Source organism: Camponotus floridanus, unplaced genomic scaffold (assembly GCF_003227725.1).
Source record: "Camponotus floridanus strain SB8 unplaced genomic scaffold, Cflo_v7.5 scaffold32, whole genome shotgun sequence".
Classification (NCBI taxonomy): Eukaryota; Metazoa; Arthropoda; class Insecta; order Hymenoptera; family Formicidae; genus Camponotus; species Camponotus floridanus.
In genome coordinates this window covers 1,623,683-1,650,721 of record NW_020229459.1, presented here as the reverse complement: position 1 = coordinate 1,650,721, position 27,039 = coordinate 1,623,683, and the positions used below count along the sequence as shown (strand labels likewise).

Sequence of the window (27,039 nt, the reverse complement as noted above, 5' to 3'; positions counted from 1 at the left end):
GATTAATTTATATTTTTATGTAAATATCTTAATATTTTACAAAATGTTTCACAATGATATAATTATTTAGATACTTAATTATTGATTTTTGAACATTTTGTATATTCTATTACAGTTTTCATACAGTCTGAGTTGCATTCTTTCATTTTATTTAAGTTTCAATCGTTAATAGAGTTTTAATTAGCATTATTAATTAATAGGAAATATGTAATATAATAGATCTCGGTTTCGAAATCGCGCAACGTTTCGAAAAGATGCGTTAAAAAATGTGATGATGCTTTCAACCTGCTTCCAACCTGCTTCCAAAATGAGTGATCATTAAATCATGAAATAATTAATTAACATTGTACAAAAACTATAATAGAATATATACAAAACGTTCGAAAATCAATAAATTATCTAAATAATTATGTATACCTATATATATATATATATATATATATATATATATATATATATATAATGAATATCTTTTTATTATTTTCAGTAATACAAAGACTGGGATAATGGAGAATACTTTTATATAAGAAAGATATCGCGCGTGCTAAATTATTCGTTAAATATTTTCACAGTAAAATATCACAAATATCATTCACCGTATAAATTTGATGACAATTATTGGCAATTCCAAGTAATATTGTATATTACATTTTATATCAATAAATAACACTTAATTATAAGTCAAAAATAATACGTAATTGTAAATTGTAATTGTCTTAATAACATATTAAGTTAATAATTAATACATTTTATAATCAATGAATGAAAATAACAAATGTTATTTTTATTTTCTTGTCTGCAATTGAAATTTGGTTTGTTTTTTTTTTGATAACACACAGCATGATGATATATTTCAATCGTAAACTAGAATGTAATAAATATATAAATTATAAATGGAAATTTAATACGATATCCTGCTCTCTTCCTGTGGCATTTATCTGATGAATATATTGAATGGACATTGCAAAATCATTTATAGATTAAAGGTTCCTACGAACAAATTACAAAGGTAATAGAGATAAGTTATTATTAAAAGAATTATATATTATTATTAAAAAGAATGACACTGTTCTAAAATATTTAAGATTATAATATTACAAATTAAATTAAATTCTATTATATTAGAGTAAAATATTTTAAAATATATAATATAATATTCTTATAAATATTATCTTTCAAAACATCTCTACAAACAGAAAAATTTTTTATAATTATATACAAACGAAAAATCTAAAAAGAAAGTGAAGAAAAGTATGTGTTCGAATAAATATAAAGTTATAAATCTCAAAATATATAATTAAATGTTCCATAAATATTTTAATAAGAAACAGACTTTCTCTTTTCTAGTATGTAACATGATTTCAGCAAATATAATATTAAAAAAATAAATAAATATATATATATGTATATATAGCTAAAAAAAAAGCTCAATTATGCTTTCTTATCATTTTATTCAAATTAAAAATATAAACTTTAAAAAAAGTTTTTATACAAATTTTATATGATGTACAGATGTTATATATAGATTTAAAAATTATCATATTTCTTCATCTTCTAATCTTATATTATTAATCTTATATATCATAATTTTATCTTACATTATTTCTTTATCTTTTAATATGATTTTCTAATAAAATTTTTTTCTAAAATTTAAATTTCTTTTTAAAATTTAAATTTCTTTCTAAAATTTAAATTTCTTTCTAAAATTTAAATTCAGAACAGACAGAATCAATTATCTAGAAATATTTTTCCTACAGTAAGATTTATTGGATCATTAGGAAAATAAACATTAATTTAATTATAATATCAGCTAAATAGTATCGACTGGACTCAGTAAGGCATCTTCTATGTTCTCTCTTAATGCTATAATATTGTTCAGACAAAATTCGAAATTTGGTCTAGCATCCGCTGCACACCAGCAACGTAGCATCAACTGGTATAATGCTGATGGACAGTTAAGAGTCATCAGCAACTTGCCTCCAGCACGTACATAATTTATCACTTCTTCATTAGTCTTAGCACTATAAGGTTGCTCACCCAACGATGTAATTTCCCACATTAAAACACCAAATGACCAAACATCGCTTTGAGAAGTAAATGTTCTGATCATCAAAGATTCGGGTGCCATCCAGCGAACAGGAAGCAAATCTTCTCCTCTCTAAAACATGATTTTAACAAAATTAAAACATTCAAACATTTAATTTTCTGGTTCAAGTTGTTCATTTTTACAATATGTGCAAAAAGAAAAACGTTATCTCTTGCTATATATAAATAAAAGCTATTTATATTCCATATTACTTGAAGAAACAATGCACGATACTATTATGATAAAAAAATGGATAGTATTTTCAAATGAATTCATTTTTTAATTTTTTTTAATAATTGTATTTACCATGCGATAATAATCATCCTTATAGATATCTCTAGCTAATCCAAAATCTCCAATTTTGATAATACAATTCTCATGATTTCTCGAAGATACTAAACAATTGCGGCACGCTAGATCTTTATGTACGAAACGCAATTCTTCCAAGTAGCAACAACCTCGCGCAACATCTTCGCACATGGCGACCAAATCTTGCAAACGCAAAGCGTGCGAATCTGACGCTTCCAAATTTCGACAATCTCTCAAATATTTTGACAAATCACCAGTTTCCATTAATTCGAACACTAGAAACGGAGAAATTCCATCCAAACAAACGCCCAACAATCTTAATATATGTTTGTGTCTAAAACGATTCATAAGCTCGGCTTCCTTTAACAATCTCTTTTTCTCATGGGAAGAAGCATCTTTCCGAAGCGTTTTTATTGCAACGGATATCTCTGTGCCCGAACTTTCTAAGTTTTTCACTTTTCCTTGATACACCTGCGATATATTTCACACAAATTTACATACGTACTTTATTAGAAAATGTATAGTTTAATGTCAAGTAATATTATATTTCACTTTATATTAAATAATTTAACGAAAAATATATAATAAAGTGCATATTTGTTGTCTCATTTAAATTTTATATTACTTATAATCTACTATAAAAATTTATATAATATCTTTATTAGAAAATACATCTGTTGAACCAGAAATTAATTTGAAACATTGCTTGAAAGATTAATTTTTACCTTTCCGAATGTGCCGCTACCAATAAGTTTTGTAAATGTAATTTGTTTACGTGCGATTTTAGTTATCTCACATTCATCCGGATTATAATGTAACATAGGACTATAAATGGTACTGAATTCAGGTACTTCTTGTAGAATCTCTAATTCTATATCGTCTAATTCTATATCGGTTGTTGTTGAAGGCAATAATAGTTCATAATTACTTTTGCGTTGACGATACACTGTTAAAAAATTTTAACTTAATTATGTAATAATATGTATTATAGAATTTTTCGTTTTTTAGTAAATTTATTCGTTTACTTTTATGTAAGTAAATTACTATTTTTGTAAATCTCTAGGTATTATAATGCATCAGATATACATGTATGTATAAATTTTATATATATATATATATATATATATATATATATATATATAAGGTGGCAGGGAATTTTTGATCTTAACGAAGTAAGGAAGTAGATCGGCTCAAATTAAGAAGGAAGGGCCTCTATTGTTTTCTATATGAATATTTTACTAGATATTTTATGGTTTATGTAAAATTAAGAACTTATTTCAAGCCTCGTAACTTGAAAAATACTCACTGAAGAAATATTTTATTCTAGTATTTTGGAAAGCTCTTGAAATAATCTACAAGAATAAGTAATAAAAAATAGGGATTCCATTTAAAAAATTGAAGGTGACCTTCATATGACTTTCAAACGACTTTTCAAAGTAAAATTAATAACACCATCTTATAATCCTTAGAGAATATGAAACAAAGAATACGTGACGCTTGCGCTTCAGTGACTTCCGAAATATTAACAAATGTTAGAACAACTTTGATGTTTCGAGTAAATAAATGTTTACAAGTCCGTGGACATTTTGAACATTTAATTTAAAGAACATTTTATTTCTTCACGAATAAGCAAAGAACTCAAGCGCGTATAATTTAACAACGCTATTTCCGAGCGCTTCAAGTAAGTACCTACAAATCGAAACTTCAAACTGTTATATCTCATCATGGAAATATCTGACAAAAAAATGTTTCAGCCAAAATTTACTTGTTTTTTTCCTGTAGAATTTAAATATGTAACGTTTTATAGGGAGTTCCATTTAAAATTATAAAGTTACCCTCGTCCCCCCTTAAAGGGGAAGGGGGGCCACTTCAAGTTTATATAGTTAAAAAGACCCTTTAGATCCATGCAATTTAAGATCAAGAACTTTAAAATCGATGGCATAGTTTTTGAGATATTGAGCTGTTAAGAGTTATGTGGGCCATCCTGTATATACACGGTGGGCCATTTTAATCGATGCATTCAAATATTTCGGAAAATAATGAAAAATCAAAAAAATGTTTCAGATAAAAGTTGTATGGCTTGAAGGGGGCCATCAGATAGTGGCAATGATTTGACCTTGGAGAGTCATTTGAAGATGACGTAAAGGTAACCTTCAATTTCTTAAATAGAACTCCCTATTTTTTATTACATATTCGTATAGCTTATCTCGAGAGCTTTCCAAAACACTATAATAAAGTATTTCTTCATTGAGTACTTTTCGAGTTATGAGGCTTGAAATCATTTCTTAATTTTGCATAAACCGTAAAATATCTAGTAAAATATTCATTTTTCGATTATCTTGCTTTAATACTTTTATGTACAAAATAATGAGAGGAATCAATTGGTGTAAAAAAAACACATAGTTGTTTCAAAGAAAAAATATGTAATTTGCAATTAACAATTACATATTTTTTCTTTGAAACAACTATGTGTTTTTTTTACACCAATTGATTCCTCTCATTATTTTGTACATAAAAGTATTAAAGCAAGATAATCGAAAAATGAATATTTTACTAGATATTTTACGGTTTATACAAAATTAAGAAATGATTTCAAGCCTCATAACTCGAAAAGTACTCAATGAAGAAATACTTTATTATAGTGTTTTGGAAAGCTCTCGAGATAAGCTACATGAATATGTAATAAAAAATAGGGAGTTCTATTTAAGAAATTGAAGGTTACCTTTACGTCATCTTCAAATGACTCTCCAAGATCAAATCATTGCCACTATATGATGGCCCCCTTCAAGCCATACAACTTTTATCTGAAACATTTTTTTGATTTTTCATTATTTTCCGAAATATTTGAGTGCATCGATTAAAATGGCCCACCGTGTATATGTATATATATATATATATATATATATATATATATATATACATATATAGATAAATGACTACAATTCAAGGCGATACGTATATCAAATATACTTACACCGATAAAGCCAGATTATAGTAACTATAACAACTATAGTAACTATAAAAATAGAAGTCAACATCAATGGTAGGTAATATTTTGTAGCTAATATTCCGGGAGTGTTCGAAATATCATCTATATTACGTAAAAATATAAATTTAATTTTACTTACAACTTTATTATAAATATTTAATTTTTTAAATTATAGGCCTATTCATATCTAAAAATATCATCGCATAATATTATAATATCTCATGCAGCATAGAATGTTACAACTACTTTGCAACAATATTACAATATTACAAATTGCGATGCAACATTACGCAAACATTGTAGAAATATAAATTAACAAAGTATGAATTGGATATTAGCAATATAATATTGATATTTTGAAACCATTGAAAAACTGTAACACTCTTTAATTTATCTATAAAAATAATGTAATAATATATATTTTTATATTTATATGCGATAAATTTTACTTTTTTGCAGAAGTCAAACGAATTAATGACACAGAAATAATATCAGTCGAGTAAATATAATTCTAAGCTAAAAATAAGCATTGCTATTCTTTTATTAAAATATTGATAACAATTTATGTCAATGTTAAAATATATTTTATGATATATTTTCACTTTATGTACGAATCCAATATTTTTTTATTATATTAAGATTTATTTATTATATATTAAGAATAGATACTTTTATATTTATCATTTTATTTTTCAATGCATTTTTGTGTTTTTCTCATGTAAATATATATGTGATTGTAACAAATTCTTAAAATTTTTAAATAAAAGTATGATTAGAAATAAATGTATAATTAATTCTAATTAATGTTTGTACCTCATTATATGAATATATACGACATTTTCAATAAAAAAAGTGATTCGTAAAAAGTGATAAGTAAGAATGTAAAGTAACTTTGAAAATATAATATTTTATGTTATAAAATTATGTTTAAATATAATTTTGCAACAAAGTATCAGATATGAAGTCATTGCAAGCTTCTATTTATATAAAGTTTCTATTTATATCAAACTTGTTAATTTAATTATAAAGTTTCCAAGATATTCATATATCAAAGACAAAAATATTTTATACGTAATATTATTAGATGGTTGCAATAACATTACATTCTTTTAAATATATTACAATACAATGTTGCTCCAATATTTCATTGCAAAAAGCGGACATCTTAACTTCATTTTGATCTTATAACAATGATTCAGCAGAGTTTTGCAATCGATTTACAATATTGCAATGTTTCATTGAAATTATACTTTGATATATCGGCAACTTTATTGTGCATTATGGATATCTTTATTTACTTACCACGTTTGCTATCATATGTTGAAAAAATAAATCTTTCATCAGCCGGCCATATAAAAATTTCCTCATATTCCAAATATCTCAATATCAAACGAAACTTATATAAAGTTCCCGATTGTAAATTTCTGATATGGTATATTACTTCTTTATTATAATTCATTCTGATATCATTCGTTGTTTGCCACTTTTCTGTTGAAACGTTTTTGTACTCTAGTGCAGAAGAGATCATCAGATTGATGTTTGAGAGCCATGAAATGTTCATGCTATTTGTGTTGACCCCGCTCAAAGTAATATTATTTGGTTCTGAGTATATGTAATTGATCTTGCTTAAACTCTCGTTGTAGAAATCGCTGAAATTACTTGGATACACACGCACGTATATCAAGTAATCTTGTACTGGTAGCGACAAGTTAATCTTTGTGAAAAATCTGCCGTCTGCCATACGTTTCGGCACATTGATAAATTGTTTATTCTCTTGTTGCGTGTCGTTCACTAACTTCCAATGCACTTCGTAGGTCACAACCACGCAGTTCAATTTCTTGGGTGGCATCCAATGAACTACTGCTATAGTAGGCGTCAAAGCTAAAACACTTATGTTTTCTGGTACATTAAGCTCGTACAAATTAGTTTTTATTCGTATCACGTTCGAATCGAATGGATTTATTGATAATTGGTCAAAGTAAAAATTGCTTAAAGTAAACTTCAACTTGTACTCTGTAAATGGTGTTAATTTTTGAAACTCGTAATATCTCTCGAACGTCTGCACATTGAATTCTTCAGACTTGTTGAGGTTGTCTAAACAATGGCTTACAAAGATAGTATATATAGTAGTTGGTAAATTATATTTTTTGCATCCACTCTTTACAACCGGCTCCGGTAAATTTACAATGATGCTGTTTGCCGTTGCAGTCACATTCTCAAAATTATAAACTTTTTCGTCAGGTGTCAGACATCTCATTGGAGGATATGATTGTGAAGATTTATCAAAAGCGTAAATTTTATAAAACCCATTTTTATCTGAGCTTATTGGTATCTTTTTAACATATTTGTATGCATTTGGGACGCTCTTGAGACTTGCGTATTTCTTTTTCAAAACGTAGAGAATATATTGGAGCGAATCAATTGCTAAAATGTAAATGTTTGTTTTATCAATCGTCATAGATTTGAAATTGATGTTATCATCTACGTTTTTCTTGTATAAAATCCTATTGCACATAGAAACGTTAATGTCTGTTACAGTTGTGTAATTTTCACTTAACCAGTAAATTAATGGCTCCTCATTATTCATGTTATCAATTATCATATCATGAAAAAAATCTATATCTTGAAATAGGCAAAACGATGCATTTATCTGAATAATTTGTTCGTTTTTTCCATCGAGATGATATTTCATCATATCATATTCTCGATTCTTCCGATTGTATGATATGTGATATAAAATTCTGAAAAATATAATTATTTTACTCATTATAGAACATTATTTTAACAAAAACAGAAACTTATATGTGGTAAAAATTCGAAATTCTTATAATTATATAATAACTTATTATGTCTTTTTACTTATGATCTTAATTATAAAACTATGTAAAATACGTATTGTAAAAAAATTTCAAATTTGCATAAATCTTTAAAATTGTTTTTTCAGGTGAACGGTAGTAGACGTACCCGATAGACGGTAATACATTTAAATAGTCAATAGCAAAGATTTTTTTCAAAATATCAAATTTAATTATGCCATTTTCCCACATTGTTATGTCGAACTTTACAATGTAAGAGTAGTTTGATTCTTGATATGTCAAATATAGATTTCTTGCTACCCAGTCAATGCAGAGATCATGTAGAACATGATCAAAGCTAGCTATTTTTGTGATATTATTTTCATTAATTTTAAATGTCATTAGGTCTCTTTCGGTTATCCAATAAATTCTATATTCTTGTATCGAATAAGCGACATCTATTAATTTTGATCTAAAAAAAGGAGCCAACTATAATAGTATATTAAAAAAATTATAGTTAAGATTTCTAATTTTATAATTATTACTACTAATGTTGATAATAAACTTGTGGTATAATGTTAATAATAAACTTGTGCGTAGTAATAATAAGTTTAACTTTATAGTGTCAAATATAATTTCATAATTCTAACTATTTTTTTTATCAGTATACGTACTGTGACATCATTACTAAATTAGTAATGATGTTTAAATCCACGTCCCATATTTGAATATCTTGATTCGTTGTGAATAATAATTTAGGTATTGGATTTTCATGTGTAGTCGACACATTGATAAAATCCGTGTAAGGTCCAGCAACAATTTTAGTATGCGCACGTACTCGAAAATAATATGTCGTGTTAAATGTTAGATTGTGAACCGTGTGCTCCAATTCTGTAGTGGTGATATTTTTATCCTCACAGAATTGAATATCTTTTAAATCCTCGATGAAAAAACAATGCACCGTATACCCTTGTATTATTTCATCGGTAAAGTTAGGTTGGTTCCATCTATAAAAGAATAACATTTCAGTCTTTTTATATTTAGTAAAATTATAACAGAATTAACATTTTGATATATTTATGTCGTTGAATTTAAGAAAAGAGAGAAAAATGAAAAAATACAAACTGATAATTTAGATTCTTTACCTCAATGTCACAAAAATGTTTACTTTTTCTGTGAATTGACTGTCGAATTGTACAAATGCTCTGAGAGATGTTGGCTTGTCCAAATTGTTTTCTAGAGTAGATTGTACATATTAACATAATTATATTAATAATTATGTGGATATCTCAGTAAATCATAAAGAACAATTTAATGTGAAAATAAAGGAAAGAGGAAAAATAAATCTAAATTACAAAATATGAAAATTAATACAGTATTGATCTTTAAAAAATAAAATAATATAAAAAATTTTTGCGTCATTTAAGACTTAGAAAAGTAATTGTTAATACATAACAAAAACGAATAAATAACTTTCAATAAAATGACAAGTACTTTTCGAAAAATTTCTACAGTTTAAGAAATCAGGAGTATAATATTTGTGATTGTTTTAAAACCAAGTAGCGCAAGTTAATCAAATTGACTTTACCTTAAATCATGACAATTTTTATGTACAATGTTATGTTTATATTATGCCTTTTTATTTCTTTTTTCTACAAAATAGAATTTATATTTTTTTTCACTGCTGGAAGGTATTTTTAAATTTATTCCCACTCTCTCTTAAATTTAAATTGTATTTACACTTTTTCGTCATAGATTATGTTATTAATGTTTGATGCATTTTTTGTAACTTACCGATAGATTCTGGGATGATAGAAATATTTGCAAGTGTAACTTCATCGACTTTTCGATCATTTCCCACAGTACTATCAGAATGACTCCGGTCAGATTTGAAATTTAGTGATGAATTATGATAATTATTTTTCTCGGACATTGAAATATTCTTCATGAAGTGTAACATACGAAAAGAATTATAAAATGAATATCGTTGAAACGGTTGTTTCTGGGGGGCGCTTTTAATGATAAATTATATAAATTATAAAATTAAACCAAAAATTACCATTCGTTTTTTGTATAATAATATAGGTAATAATAATATAATAATACAGGTTTGATATAAACCATTCCTAAATGATATATATTCAATGCGATGTAGTTTTATTCATATTGTAAACTCTATTTATAACTTATCATATCAAAAAGAAAATCAATCAATATAGGTTAACAAGAGTCAATGACGAATCATAACAGCTTTTAGCAAGTAGTGGAAGCGAAAGTGTAGTTCTTTGCAATTATTAAAACAATTTTATCTAACGATTTGATTCTTTCTCATGATAGGTTAGTTAACTCTTCTCAATTTTACGTAAATTAAATTTTTTTCAAAAATTTGCCGATATTACTAAAGTTCTATTAATATTTGTACTTCAAGCATAAAAAGGTTAAAAAAATTGTTTCTTTTACAGTTATTAAATATTAGTCATAGAAATTATATATATTCTTTTATTTATATCCTTATTAATTTTTTTCTCGAGTGTCGTTATATTTTTAACAATCAAATCCTGAAAATGATAATATAAACCGATAGTATGAACCGATATAATGCCTCGATATGAATATGTGCATGTAATTGTATATGAATGTATGTACAATGAAAATTAATATAAATTCTAGCAATTGTTATTGAATGTATTGTCGATCGAAATATTAACGTTAATAGATACAGTTTGAAGAATGTTTGATGAACGATTTTTTTATTAGACATATTTTCTATCTCAATATTTAGCTCTGTTCTGTTTTATTTTATATAATTACTCTTAATACAAAGAAGTGACTAAGTGCTAACTTTCTAAATTAATTTCTTAGAATAAAATCTACATTAGTATAAATCTTACTACATATATCAATAAATATTATAAATATCATAAATATCTAGAAAGATAAAAAAATTTTAGAAATTGAAGAAAAATAACATAAAAATTTATTGAAATGTCATTGTATGTATATATTAATGTAGCAGATGGTAGACAGAAAACTTCATTAAAATTAAAAATTGTTATTTCTGGAAATAATAATTATATATATAATTATACATATATATATATATATATATATATATATATATAGAGAGAGAGAGAGAGAGAGAGAGAGAGAAAGAGAAAGAGAGAAAATACATAGTCAAATTTTAAAATATCGTTTTAATTAAATTCAATATACTATATAACATTCATTTGTAAACAAAATTTCGAAACTTTATCCATCTGTTTTTTACAACATCATATATATTTTTTATTTTTATATTGAATTGTTTTATTTTATCTTATCTTATTATATAAATAGAATATATAATTTATTCATTCATTTTTAGTCACACTATTAGCTACAATAACATGCAATTGTTTCTTAATCAAGCGAAAAATATCTCCTACCTGCGTGAAATTTAAATCCGGATAGATGGAAATACTTTCTTCCTGAAAGATGATTGAAGTGGTATCATCCTCCGGCGTAATAGTTGCCTTTGTCAATATTAAACCTTTCAATAAAACACATAAAATTGTTCCAAACATAATTTGCATTTTTGGTAAACGTTTGCACTCAATCGGTTTCCGTTTAATCCACAATTAATTGTTTTTCTCACTCTACTAATTCTGATTTATGAATCGAATTGGTATTAATTCACATAGATACATATATTTTCGATAAATTCTTTAAAAATCAATTTTGAGGAATCGCAAGTTATTATCTTCTAATATTATGTTTTTAGATTTCTCTTTATGGTCACAATCACAGTATATATCCTAAGATTAAATTGGAGAATTCTTAGTAAGTAAATAATTTCTATGGTACGTATATATTTGACTGTATCGCGAACACACAGGAATATAATTATTATTAGCTTTCCTTTTTCATTAATAGAAAAGCAGTCAATAAAAAGATAACCACAATAAAATTACGAACGATCTAAGAAATTATAGAATTATAGATCTTGTAACATTTTCAGCCATATTCAAGCACACGCAGCGTATAATCGAATTCACTCAATATTTGCTATATCTGTTATTAAATATGTAATTATGACAATTTGTTCGTACGATTGTGTTACTACGTGCTATGTTTTTTAAAATCCACTATTTATACACAATTACACGGTTTCTCTAATCTTCATATAATACTGTTTGAATCAAGCGATAAATAACCGTGGTAGCATTTGGCTAGCGATCACAGCAGTAACTGACTTCGAATGGTCAATCCGATCTGTTACCATGACATTTTATTAGCCTCCATTCCGTTTGTAATTTATTTTTTTCCACGAAGACACTCGTTATTTCAAAAGAAACTTAAATCCTTAGAAATCCATTTAAATCCTTAGGAATTGTTTGTTGAAATTTAAATCCTTAGAAATCCATTTAAATCCTTAAGAATTATTTGTTAAAAAATTTATACATATAAGACAAAGTTTTATATATATATATATATATATATATATATATACATATATATATATATATATAACATAAAATATAACATAAAATAACATAAAATATATATATATATATATATATATATATATATATAAAATAAAATATAATAAATAAATTATATGTATATATATATATATATATATATATACAAAACAAAAATAATTCTATATATAAATAAATATATTTATATACATATAACTGTTTAATAAATTTTATTTTATAATATTAGCTTCTTATTTTAATTTATTTTTGCGTAACCTTCTCTTTGGCATAAGAAGAACATTTATTATATAAAAAAATATTCTGATTATAAGAAAAGTAATAATGGACTTAAAAAAAGTGATTTACACGTTTTCTGTTCACATAATGCATTTTGAATCAAGCGATACGTAACACGGCAGCGTTTTTACACTAATATAAATAAGTATACAATAAATATACAATAGCACGTAAATTGTATAAATAACAAAAATAAATAAAATAATTAATTCTACGAGCTATTATTATCGTTTTTTGTACTAAATAATCTTATATAATAACTTATATAACTTTATAATTAATATAATATATATTATATATATAATATATACTATATATTATATATTATATAACTTTATAATATTATAATATATTATAACAACTTATAGTATTAATTATTTTATTATTTAAATTATACTACTGTAATTTTATATATGACAACCTTTATAATGCAGTGTGCATCAGTGCATAAAACTAAATTTTCTCTTTCTCTCGCTATAAATCAATTGCTTTATTTCCAAAAAATTGGGATAAACACGTTAATCACATTTTGCTAAGTAATATTAAGAAAATAATTATATGATATTTATAAGAAAATAATTATGTGATATTAATCGGTCTCCTTTTGTGACTCATTCAGTTCATTCATATATTAAATGATATATAACATTTTTATTTCCAAAAATATTTTTGTATTATTAAAGAGACATAAGAATATTCTGCATAAAAATAATTTTAATAATTTAAACAAGTGTTTATATAATGTTTTCTTTAAATGGATGCTCAATAATATATATATTTTTACAAATATTTAAAAATTTATAAAAATTTATTCTCTTTAGAAATAATATTAGTACGTACAAAAATTTATATATATATAATTTGAAATATGAAAGAGCTCTAAAACGTAATGTAAAAAAGATTTGAAAGAAAATTACAATTGTATGTGTTCATCTTTATAAATTTACAGAATAATTAATACTAGTTAATACATTAAAGCGCAAATCTTACATAAGATACAAAAATATGCATGTTTAACGAAATATTGTAAAGAACATTCCAATATTAATATCTGTTTACAATTTATTCCTCTATAATTTATTTATATCAGTTTGATAATATCTATTGGATTCAATAAATCATCTTTTTAATGTCACTTCTAATATAATATTTTCGAGAAAAAATTTGAATCTAATTTTCGCTGTATTGCAACAACAGATTATTAAAATCAATGGATAGTTAATTCTTTAACTACCATCAATTGTTGTCAATAGATGGCGAAACATTTTATGAAACGCAGCTGACGTCAATAAGTACTTTATGATGTGATTCCGAGATCGCGTATTTCAATTTCAATTTCAATGATTCTGTTTATGTGATGTTATCTCGGATCTGCATCTTATTTATTTTAATCATTCAATAGTTCATTTTCAATAATTCATTTTATTTATTTACGAATATTTATATTACGAATCTCTCTCTCTCTCTCATTCTAAATTATCTAAATTATTTAAATTTTTAAATTACATTAGTAACATATAAAATATTCTGGATTTTATTTTAATATACTTAAAATATCTATAAAATGTTCTCGTATTAATTAATACTTTATAGAGATAGTAATATTTTATAAATTGCTTCACAATAATATATTATTTAGATATTTTATGCATAAAGTTCCATGATAAATTATTTAATAAATAATCAATTTTAATCAATAAATTAAAATACTTCTATAATTTAATATTCCGCGTTAGTGTATATTTTATAATATATAAAATATCTCGGCAACGAATTATCGATAATACGATGTTCGGCTTTGGCAATATAAATTGTAAACAGTAGCGCGCTATGTTAGGGCTTTGTCATCATTCGCACGGTGACACTCGAATAATAAAGTGGTGGTGCGAAACGCCTCGTATATTATAATTTGAACACGACTACGATTAGTATCGAAACATAATTTGCTATAATTATTAATAATTAAAAATTACTTTTGATAAACGACATGAAAATGTTCTGCAACGATAAATCTTTATTCTTATCGCAATCATTCATTACTGCAAATAAAAATTGAAACAGGCGATACATACAAGGGGATAAGAGAATTAATAATAAGAAAACGATACGATAACGATACGAAATAAGAATTTGAATTTTCGATTCAGACTATACGGCACGGACCGACACGTATCGGCAACGATACCGGCACCGGCACGACAAATTATTGCATTTGTTCAGACTGCTTCGGCAACTGTCCGTCAGTTGATATTTAGCAGTTACAAATTATAAAATGGATGAATCATTCAGCGACAAAATGAATTGGCTCTTATAGTTTTACTTTTAAACGAAGACGAAGCTGAAGTCAAAAAAATAAAGAAAAGAAGCTGAAAATGGGACCAATATTAAAAAAGAAAAAACTTGAAGGAGAGCATTGGACATTATTCAAAGATTTACTGAAATATGACGATAAATTTTACCAATATTTTAGAATGCCGCAATGTAAATTTTATGAATTATTAAAATTGATCGAAAAATATCTTCTGAGACTATATCCTAGTTCACAAATTCAGGAAGATAGATCGAAAAGAATTTTTAATTATCGTCTCTCACGCGCACGAAGAGTTTCCGAAAATGTGTTTAGAATATTAAGTAATTTCCATCAATGCTTTAAATTTTCTTAATCGGCAATCACTCGTAGAATATTTCAACGACGAATATAACAATAGATTATAACAATAACATAGTATAAGTAGGCCTTGGCGATATAAACAGTATCGCGGTAATGTTTATGACTTACGATCATTCGCACAATAACCTTGAACAATAAAGTAGTGACGTTTTATATATTATCAAATTCTCTCTCTAACAATTATTTTGAGCATTGCTTTATATAATAGATTTTCTCTTATCTTTTATTTATCGTTTATATTTGCGAATTAAAATTTATATAGTATATTACAAAATTAATTATATATTATATTATATATAAAATTATATATAATATAATATAACTCTCCCATGGGGTACACCTTGTCGCGGTGGGAGGGCTTAGTACTTGGATGGTGCCTTGAGGTTTATCTTAAATTTTTCAATTTATGATAAATCTTAAAGTGCCTGAATGGGAAGCTAAGTACCCTTTCGCGTCGTCGGTGCCATCAACGTGCCACGGACGGCAAGCGCTTCGTCAACGCGTGGTGTTTTCGCGTTGTAATATTCTCGCGTTGTCGCGTTTTCGCGGAACTTTTGGACTTTTTCGTATAAAATCCCAATTTCATTTATTGTCACGAGTCTCTACTTCCGATGCCAATTAACTGGGATGTTCGAGTTTGCCGACCTGTTGACTCGAAGTGGATTCTTGTAAGTGAAATGGGATTTACGCTCGTACCGAAACCGAGAGTGCTGTTAAAAGTATATACATATTAAGTATATACAGCGCGCGATCAAATATGAAATTTTTAATCGCATGGAAATAGTGCGGGCGTGCCGTTCAGTATCGCGCGTAAAATAACGAAAATAGCGATATAAAAATATCGCTCGTGAGTGCGGGAGTGTCGTTAAATGTTTCGCTCGCCAACAACATGAGCGGAGGAGGAGGCTTGGGAGAGGCATCTTGCATCGGCGGAACAACCTGATGGTAAATATCTATTGTTTGTATATTAATTGTTAAGAATCGTTAACTTATTATAAACGAACAATAATTCGATCTTATTATTTAAATGAATTAAAAAGAAAGATTTATAAAACTCATAAAATTTTCTATTTAAAAAAGAGTTTCAAAAATTTATAAAATTTTTCCATACGTGTTTATCTGCTTATTATTTTACACATCGGATATAAAATTCCGCGCGATAAAAATTTTTTGAAGTATTGATTGCATTTGGTGAGCATTATTATAAATAAATTTTATATTTGTATGTTACAGGTAACTAGCTTCGATAATAACAACTCCGCTGTTGCGCATCAGTGCCGGTGAGTGCGAAAAACTTTTATTTAACTTATGATAACGGATTCGTAGAGATGTACATGCAAATGTAGATTGTAGATTGCGGATAAATCCGTTGCCATAAAATGGATGAGCTAGAATGGATTGAATTAAATAAATTAAATTAAATAATTAAATTAAATTCATTAAATTAAATTAAATAAGTTTAATAAGTTCTTTCGAACTTATGCTTTACATCTATTGAGAAAATATATTAAAATATTAATTAAAAAAAGAAGAGATCAAGACAATATTATTTTTTTGTAAAGATTTTGTCTAATTTATTAAATAAAGGACACTCATTAACAATTATCAATTTTATCAATTTTTGATGCTAATTTATTCTTATAATACGCACTTATCTTCTAATTGCTCATAGCTCATCCATCGTAGAATTTGTTTGTAGATATTGTTTCTAAACTTTACTAACTTAATATAAAGCCAAATGATTAATTAATTAAATAATTTGTAATATGATAAATATACACACATTAATTATGTATTTTATTATAAGATATAATTTATAGAAATTTGTAGTAATTTGTAGTAATTTTCAGTTAAAATAAAGTTATATTCAGTATTTAACGAGCGATTGTAAAATCGAACGATCGTTACTAAATGAGCGTAAATATTTTACGCTCTTTTGTCAGTAATTATCCGGAATTATCATTAAAAGGAGTAATTATTTCCTTCTTCGATCTCTGATTAGAGATCGAGAAAGAAAGTGGCCAGGATCAACGAAAGGTAGGTTCAACTGACCTGAAGAGTACGGTTAGGGCACGTGATTAAAATATATACATGATTAGGTGAGATGATGATTAGAGATAGGTTCTTCAAATCTCGAATAATTTTAGATAATCAGGAAGTAGGATTGTTAAGGCTATTAAGAAAAATCATTAGAATCCTTCTATTAATATTAGGGTTGTTAGGGCTCTTAAGATCATTAGAATTTTGTAATAATAAGATTGTTAGAGCTATTAAAATGATTAGAATCTTTTAATAGGGTTGTTAGGGCTATTAAGAAAGATTCATTCTTTCTTTTAATATTCCAATAATCCTAGTGGTAAATTAAAATTATTTTAATTAAGTTGAATTTATTTTTAAAGACGTTGTGAAATTAAGTATAACATGTTTTAAGAATAAAAATGTTTTAAAAGTAAAATTTAAATTATCAAAATTATTTCCAGAAATATTAAAGAAATAATTGCACAATTATTAACGTTTAAGAAATCTTAACATGTTATATTTTATTTTAAAACTTAAAAAATATATGCGTTTTAAATCAAATATAATATTAAATCCAAATGTTAATGCTATCAATATCAAATTATTATATCGATGTTATTAAATATTTGAATAAATGGAATATTATTATTTGATATTATAGCATCATAAATTTGTAAATTGTAAATTGTAATTTATAAATAATTATATAATTATATTTTAATTGTAATCTAACATTGAAATTTAATTGTAAAATACAATACAATTATGACTATAATTATATTATTGTATTATAAAATTATATTTACAATTGCAAAATTCTTATGTAAATAACACGAAAAATTAGAAAGTATACGTATAATGATTACATAATTAAGTAATTAACAAAATAGTAATTCATTAAATTAAAGTGTTTGTTCTATAGTATATTTATTTTTGGAATATTCATAAAAAAGTAATGGTTTGTATATTCATGTCAAAGAGTCATTAATAAATTCGGAAAATTTTTATATCAAATGTAAAAATTCGATGCTAATTTTCAATAAAGAAATATATTTCTTAATAATGAAAGAACATGTTTTCTAACGTGAATATCAATTTCGTGAATTGAAAATAATGACGAGGGATAATTGTCGTTGATTTAGTAAATGAAATCATTGCTATTGGGAATAGTCCGGAAGATCCGGGATTCCTCCTACAGTAAAATTCCCGACGTTCAATGGATCACTTAATTTTTCTTCATAGATTGATCTTGCGAAATCTGATATAGAAACAAGATGTTAATCTTTTTCCATTTAAAAATCAATCCTCTTTTTATTACTGATTTGTCACCAGCGTATTTGATGGCTTCGATTATTATATTATAAAAATTATACGCAATATGAATATTTTGAATATTATCGATTTATTCGTCGTGTTTTCTCGCGAATTTTAAATCGCGATTTATTTTGTAATTTAATTGTTGATTTACATCAAAGCTCATTTTATTTTTTCGCGTTTTGAATATTTTCTTTGATAATCTACACACAAGATGCCAGTAATGTAAATACTTTCTTCTACAATCGAAGAAATGATCAATAATTTTATTAATGACTCTTTTAATCACGATTATTTACGTTATATAAAACTTATTATATTCTATCAAATTAATAAATAGATAAATTATGCTCTTATTATATTCTATTATTCTATTATTCTACTTATTATATTCTATTATTTCATATAGATTATTAATGATAAATGTCGCGTAATTAATCATCGCTTATCAGGCTTGTCTAAACTGTATAAAAATTTTTACTAAATTTCGTATTATACGTATATTTTGGACATTTTTGCGTAATAAATTATATGTTAATTAATATATTATATTAATTACATTAATATTTTTGAATAAAATAAAAGAAAAAGAGATAGTAATCGAGGAAACAAATAAAAGGCAATTACAGTGATTTGAATATATCTTAAATGTGAGAGATTTAAATATTCCGCAGAACTGCACAGAAAGAAATAAACATGACAAGTGATGATAATCTTTGTGATGTTAAAACAAAGGAATACAATAAACCATAATAACAATCCAAGAACTCGAAGAAAATATATTGGATAGAAATGCGATTGGAAATGATTAGAAACTAAAAGACTGTGTGCATACAATCTGTTTATAAATAATAATATTATTTTGTAATTATATTAAATTTTATAATTTAATTATATAAAGCAAATTAAGCTTAAAAATATTATACTGATATCAAAATTATAATAAAAATATATAAATAAGGGCTATAATAGAATGGTACATATAAATTCTTTATATTTTATATAAAAGAAGAGACATTTACAATATTTTGCAACATCTATATATTTTTCCTACATTAAGATTTATCGAATCGTACCGAAAAGAAGAGAAACATTAATTTAATTATATCGGCTAAAGAATATCGACTGGATTCAGTAAGGCATCTTCTATGTTCTTTCTTAATGCTATAATATTTTTCAAAAAAAATTCGAAATTTGGTCTAGCATCCGCTGCACTCCAGCAACGTAGCATCAACTGGTACAATGCGGACGGACAGTTAAGAGGCATCGGTAACCTGTCTCCAGCAAGTACATAATTTATCACTTGCGCATTAGTCTTGGCAACATAAGGTCTGTCACCTAACGATGTAATTTCCCACATTAAAACACCAAATGACCAAACATCGCTTTGAGAAGTAAATATTCTGATCATCAAAGATTCGGGTGCCATCCAGCGAACAGGAAGTAAATCTTCTCCTCCCTAAAACATGATTTTAACAAAATTAAAACATTAAAACATTTAATTTTCTGGTTCAAGTTGTTCATTTTTACAATATGTGCAAAAAGAAAAACGTCTCTTGCCATATATAAATAAAAACTATTTATATTCCATATTACTTGAAGAAACAATGTACGATACTATTATGATATAAAAATTGAAAGTATTTTAAAAAGAATTCATTTTTTAATTTTACTTAATAATTGTATTTACCATGCGATAATAATCATTCTGGTAGATATCTCTAGCTAATCCAAAATCTCCAATTTTGATAATACGATTCTCACGATTTCTCAAAGATACTAAACAATTGCGACACGCTAGATCTCTATGTACGAAACGCATTTTTTCCAAGTAGCAACAACCTCGCGCAACATCTTCGCACATGGCGAACAAATCTTGCAAACGCAGAGCGTGCGAATCTGACGCTTCCAAATTTCGACAATCTCTCAAATATCTTGACAAATCACCAGTTTCCATGAATTCCAACACTAGAAACGGAGAAATCCCATCTAAACAAACGCCCAACAATCTTAATATATGTTTGTGTCGAAAACGATTCATAATCTCGGCTTCCTTTAACAATCTCTTTTTCTCATGTGAAGAAGGATCTTTCCGAAGCGTTTTTATTGCAACGGACATCTCTGTGTCCGAACTTTCTAAGTTTTTCACATTTCCTTGATACACCTGCGAAATATTTCACACAAATTTACATGCGTACTTTATTAGAAAATGTATAGTTTAATGTCAAGTAATATTATATTTCACTTTATATTAAATAATTTAACGAAAAATATATAATAAAGTGAATGTTTGTTGTCTCATCCAAATTTTATATTACTTATAATCTATTATAAAAATTTATATAATTTGTATCTTTATTAGAAAATATATATCTGTTTTGTTGATTCAGAAATTAATTTGAAACATTGCTTAAAAACATAAATTTTTACCATTCCGAATGCGCCGGTACCAATAAGTTTTGTAAATATAATCTGTTTACGTGCAATTTTAGTTATCGCACATTCATTCAGATTATAATGTAACATAGAACTGTAAGTCGTATTGAATTGAGTGTACTCGCAAGATACTTCATGTAGAATCCCCAATTCTATATCGGTCATTGTAGTCAAATCATTATTACTTCTGCGTTCACGATACACCACTATAAAATTTCGATTTAATTATGTAATAATATGTATTATAAAATTTTTCGTTTTTCAATAAATTTATTCGTTTACTTTTATATAAGTAAATTACTATTTTTAGTAAATTTTTAGATATTATATCAGATATACGTATAATCAACAATTCAAGTTGATACCAACATCAAATGTACAATACTTACAATAATAAAAGTAGCAGAGGCAGATTATAATAACTATAACGATAAAACCTGACATTAATGAGTAATATGTTTTCGCTATTATTCGAGGAGTGTCCGAAATATCTGTATTAAGCAAAAATATAATTTTAATATCTTTGTGTGTGTATGTTTTTAAAAATTTATTTTTACTTGTAACTTTATTACAAAAATTAATTTTTTTTAAATTTTAGGCCTATTCACATCTAAAAATATTAGTATATCATATTATAATATCTATGCAGCACAGAATGTTACAACTACTTTGCAACAATATTGCAATATCACAAATTGCAATGCAACATTACACAAACATTGTAGAAATATAAATTAACAAAATATGAATTGGGTATTAGCAATGTAATATTAATATTTTGAAACCATTGGGAAACTATAACACTCTTTAATTTATCTATAAAAATAATGTAATAATATATATTTTTATATTTTTATATTGTAATAATTTATATTTATATTTATATATATGCGATAAATTTTACTTTTTTGCACAAGTCAAACGAATTAATGACACAGAAATAATATCAGTCGAATAAATACAATTCTAAGCTAAAGATAAGCATCTCTTTTCATAAGCATTTCTATTCTTTTATTAAAATATAGATAACATTTTATATCAATGTTAAAATATATTTTATGATATATTTTTACTTTATGTACGAATACGATATCTTTTTATTATATTAAGAATAGATATTTTTATATCTATCATTTTTATTTTTCGATATATTTTTATGTTTTTCTCATACAAATAAATATAAATATAACAGATTTTTAAAATTTTTAAATAAAAATATAGTTAGTAATGTTTAATTAATTCTATAACTAATGTTTATATATGTATAAACATTAATTAACCATTAGAGAAAAAAAATATATATATATATATAAAGTACCCATTAGAAGAATATATAGAACATTTAAAATAAAAAAAAAATGATTCGTAAGTAAGAGTTTAAGGTAATTTTGTATAAAAACATATTTTATATGATTACGTTTAAATATAATTTTGCAATATATTATCTTAGATATGATTATCTTAGATATTGCAAACTTCTATTTGTATTGAGCTTTTTAATTTAATTATATGTTTTCAAGATATTTATCCATCAAAAACAAAAATATTTTATACGTAATATTATTAAATGATTGTAATAACATTGTATTCTTTTCAATATATTAAATTGTAATATTGCTACAATGTTTCATTGCAAAAAGCGAACATCTTAACTTTATCACATCTTATAACAATGACTCAGCAAAAGTTTTGCAATTAATTTGCAATGTTTCAATGAAATTATTCTTCAATATATCTGCAATCTTATTGTGCTGTATGGATATTTTCATTTGCTTACCACGTTTGCTACCACCTGTTGAAAAATTAAATCTTTCATCAGCTGGCCATGTAAAATTTTCCTCATATTCGGGATATCTCAATATCACGCGAAACTGGTATGAAGTTCCCGATTGTAAATTTTTGATATGGTATATTACTTCTTCGTTATAATTCGTTCTAATATCATTCGTTGTTTGCCACTTTTTTGTTGAAACGTCTTTGTACTCTAGTGCAGAAAAGATCGTCAGATTGATGTTTGAGATCCATGAAATGTTCATGCTATTTATGTTGACCCCGCTCAAAGTAATATTATTTGGTTCTGAGTATATGTGATCGATCTTGCTTAAACTCTCGTTGTAGAAATCGCTGAAATTACTTGGATACACACGTACGTATATCAAGTAATCTTGTACTGGTAGCGATAAGTTAATCTTTGTGAAAAATCTGCCGTCTGCCATACGTTTCGGCACATTGATAAATTGTTTATTCTCTTGTTGCGTGTCGTTCACTAACTTCCAATGCACTTCGTAGGTCACAACCACGCAGTTCAATTTCTTGGGTGGCATCCAATGAACTACTGCTATAGTAGGCGTCAAAGCTAAAACACTTATGTTTTCTGGTACATTAAGCTTGCCCAAATTAGTTTTTATTCGTATCACGTTCGAATCGAATGGATTTATTGATAATTGGTCAAAGTAAAAATTGCTTAAAGTAAACTTCAACTTGTACTCTGTAAATGGTGTTAAGTTCTGAATCTTGTAATGTCGCTCGCCTGTCAGCACAGTGAATTCTTCAGACTTGTTGAGATTGTTGTCTAAACAGCTTACGAAGATAGTATATATAGTAGTTGGTAAATTATATTTTTTGCATCCACTCTTTACAACCGGCATCGGAAGATATACAATAATGCTGTTTGTCGTTGCAGTCACATTCTCAAAATTATAAACTTTTTCGTCAAATGTCAGACATCTCATTGGAGGATATGGTTGTGAAGATTTATCAAAAGCGTAAATATATGTGTTTTTATAAAACACATTTTTATCTGAGCTTATTGGTATTTTTATAACATATTTGTATTCATATGGGACGTTCTTGAGACTTGCATATTTCTTTTTGAAAACGTAGAGTGTATATACAAACTGAGAATTATATGTTAAAATGTAAATGTTTGTTCTGTCAATCGTCATAGATCGGAATTTGATGTCATCACTTATGTCTTCCTTGTGTAAAATCTGATTGAACTTAGAAATATTAATGTCTGTTACAATTATATTATCATCATTTAACCAGTAAATTAACGACTCTTCATTATTTATGTTATCAATTATCATATTATTATAAGGATATATATAATAATGTAGAAAAAAGGAATGACTTATCTCAACAATTTCCTCGTTTTTTCCATCGAGATGATATTTCATAATATTATATTTTTCATTCATCCCATCGTATAATATGCAATATAAAATTCTAAAAAATATATAAGTATTTTACTCATTATAAAACATTATTTTAACAAAAACAGAACTTATATGTGGTAAAAATTTAAAATTCTTATAATTATATAATAATATATAACTTATTATGTCTTTTTACTTATGATCTTAATTTTAAAACTACGTAAAATACGTTTTATAAAAAAGTTACAAATTTGCATAAATCTTTAATGGAAAATTGTTTTTTCAGGCGAACGGTAGTAGACGTACCCCATAGACGGTAATACATTTAAATAGTTCACAAAGTTTTTTTTCAAAATATTTTCAAATTTAGTTATGCCATTTTCCCACATTGTTAAGTCGAATTTTACAATGTAAGAGTAGTCTGACTCTTTATAGGTCAAATATAGATTTCTTGCTATCCGGTCAACGCAGAGATGATGTAGATCATGATCAAAGCTATATATTTTCGTGATAGTATTTTCATTAATCTTGAATGTGTTTAGGTCTCTTCGGGTTATCCAATAAATTCTATATTCTTGTATCAAATAAACGACATCTATGAATTCTGTTCTGAAAAAAGGAATTAACTATAATAATATATTAAAAAAATTATACTTGAGATTTCTAATTTTATAGTTATTATTACTATAATGTTGATAATAAACTTGTGCTATAATGTTAATAATGAACTTGTGCGTAGTAATAATATTAACATTAACTTTATAGTGTCAAAAATAATTTCATAATTCTAACTATTTTTTTATCAGTATACATACTGTGGCGACATTTCATAACTAATAATGATGCGTGAATCCATGTCGCATATTTGGATACCTAGATACGTTGTTAGTAATAATTTAGGTATTGGATTTTCATGTGTAGTCGACACATTGATTAAATCAGTGTAAGGTCCAGCAACAATTTTAGTATGCGCACGTACTCGAAAATAATATGTCGTGTTAAATGTTAGATTGTGAACCGTGTGCTCCAATTCTGTAGTTGTGATATTTTTATCCTCGCAGATTTGAATCTTTTTTAAATCCTCGATGAAAAAACACTGCACCGTAAACCCTTGTACTATTTCATCGGATTCAGGTTGGTTCCATCTGTAAAAAAATAAAATTTTAGCCATTTTATATTTAACAAAATTATAAAAGAATTAACATTTTGATATATTTATGTCGTTAAACTTAAGAAAAAGAGAGAAAAATGAAAGAATACAAACTGAAAATTTAGATTCCTTACCTCAATGTCACAAAAATGTCGTTTACTTTTTCTGTGAATTGACTGTCGAATTGTACAAATGCTCTGAGAGACGTTGGCTTGTTCAAACTGCTGTCTAGAGATTTTAAGATCGTACATATTAACACAAATATATATAAGATTAAGCGGATTATTTCAATAAATCACAGAAAGGACAATTTAATGTCAAAATAAAGGAAAGAGAAAAAATCTAAACTATGGTATTAAACTAAAATATGTAAATTAATACAATATTGATCTTCAAAAAAATATTATAAGAATTTTTTGCGTCATTTAAGATTTAGAAAAGTAATTGTTAATTCAAGACAAAAACGAATAAATAACTTTTAATAAAATGACAAGTACTTTTTGAAAAATTCCTATAGCTTAGGAAATCGGAAGTATAATACTTGCGATTACTTTAAAACAAAGTAGCAAATTAATAATAATAATAATATATATATACACACACACACACACACACACACACACACACACACACACACATATATATGTAATCATATATTTTCTTATATTTATTTATTTTTTTATTGTATATATGGGATGAACTTTATTTTTTTGCACATAAAGTTAAATGAATTAATGGCACAGAAATAATCGGTCGTGTTAAAAAAACATATAATTCTAAGCTGAAGATAAAAATTGCTATTTTTTTTTTTATTAAAGAATACAAATAACATTTTATATCATTGTTACATACTCGTATAGTTTATACATACTCGTATATTTTCAATACACTCATACAAATATGGTTTTAATAGATTTTCAAAGATATATTTTTAATACATTTTTTTAATTATATTAAGAGAATAGGTAATATATTATCTAACATTATAATTTTTTATTTTTACTTTTCGATGCATTTTTATGTATATTTCACATGCAAGTATATGTAATTGTATTTTTGAAATTTTTAAACTAAAACTATAATTAGTTATGAATGTATAATGAATTCCAATTAATGTTTATATATTTGTACCCCATTACAACAATTCATGGAACATTTAAAATAAAAAAAAGTGATTCGTATAAGTAAAAGTTTAAAGTAATTTTATATCCAAAATATAATATTTTATATTTTAGTTATATGATTATGTTTAAATATAATATTACAATATATATAAATATATATATATATATACACACATATATATATATATATATATACACATATATATATATATATATATACACATATATATA

General features: G+C 25.5%; 2 protein-coding genes across 3 annotated transcripts in view; both read right to left on the bottom strand.

Moving 5' to 3' along the window:
• Nucleotides 1–1,735: 1,735 nt before the first annotated feature.
• The window catches only part of LOC112638535 (proto-oncogene tyrosine-protein kinase ROS-like), a 31,598-nt gene continuing 6,294 nt past the window's right edge, over nt 1,736–27,039 (bottom strand). The window contains exons 8-15 of one of the 2 annotated variants that reach the window (XM_025410471.1): nt 25,819–25,912; nt 8,854–9,186; nt 8,349–8,651; nt 6,687–8,125; nt 5,370–5,486; nt 3,121–3,341; nt 2,393–2,866; nt 1,736–2,158 (exon numbers count right to left, since the gene is read on the bottom strand). In XM_025410471.1, the coding sequence (XP_025266256.1) occupies nt 1,811–2,158; nt 2,393–2,866; nt 3,121–3,341; nt 5,370–5,486; nt 6,687–8,125; nt 8,349–8,651; nt 8,854–9,186; nt 25,819–25,912 (3,329 nt within the window). In that variant the 3' untranslated portion in view covers nt 1,736–1,810. The remainder of the gene's footprint in view (nt 2,159–2,392; nt 2,867–3,120; nt 3,342–5,369; nt 5,487–6,686; nt 8,126–8,348; nt 8,652–8,853; nt 9,187–25,818; nt 25,913–27,039) is intronic. The other variant, XM_025410472.1, reaches the window with a different exon arrangement.
• On the bottom strand, nt 20,006–24,466 carry LOC112638538 (protein sevenless-like). Its single transcript, XM_025410476.1, has 5 exons — nt 23,154–24,466; nt 21,766–21,867; nt 21,371–21,582; nt 20,631–21,104; nt 20,006–20,399 (listed from the first exon to the last, which is right to left on the bottom strand). Exons 1-5 carry the CDS (start codon nt 24,463–24,465, stop codon nt 20,052–20,054), a joined length of 2,448 nt encoding a protein of 815 aa, XP_025266261.1. The 5' UTR covers nt 24,466; the 3' UTR covers nt 20,006–20,051.

What these genes read in the sequence shown, in the direction of transcription:
- LOC112638538 (XM_025410476.1), bottom strand. Translation starts at nt 24,465, where the DNA reads ATGATAATTGATAACATAAATAATGAAGAGTCGTTAATTTACTGGTTA. An exon ending in CCTCTGCTACTTTTATTATT is followed by an intron (nt 21,583 to 21,765) that starts GTAAGTATTGTA and finishes GAAATTTTATAG; the next exon opens with TGGTGTATCGTGAACGCAGA. An exon ending in AGAATGATTATTATCGCATG is followed by an intron (nt 20,400 to 20,630) that starts GTAAATACAATT and finishes ATCATGTTTTAG; the next exon opens with GGAGGAGAAGATTTACTTCC.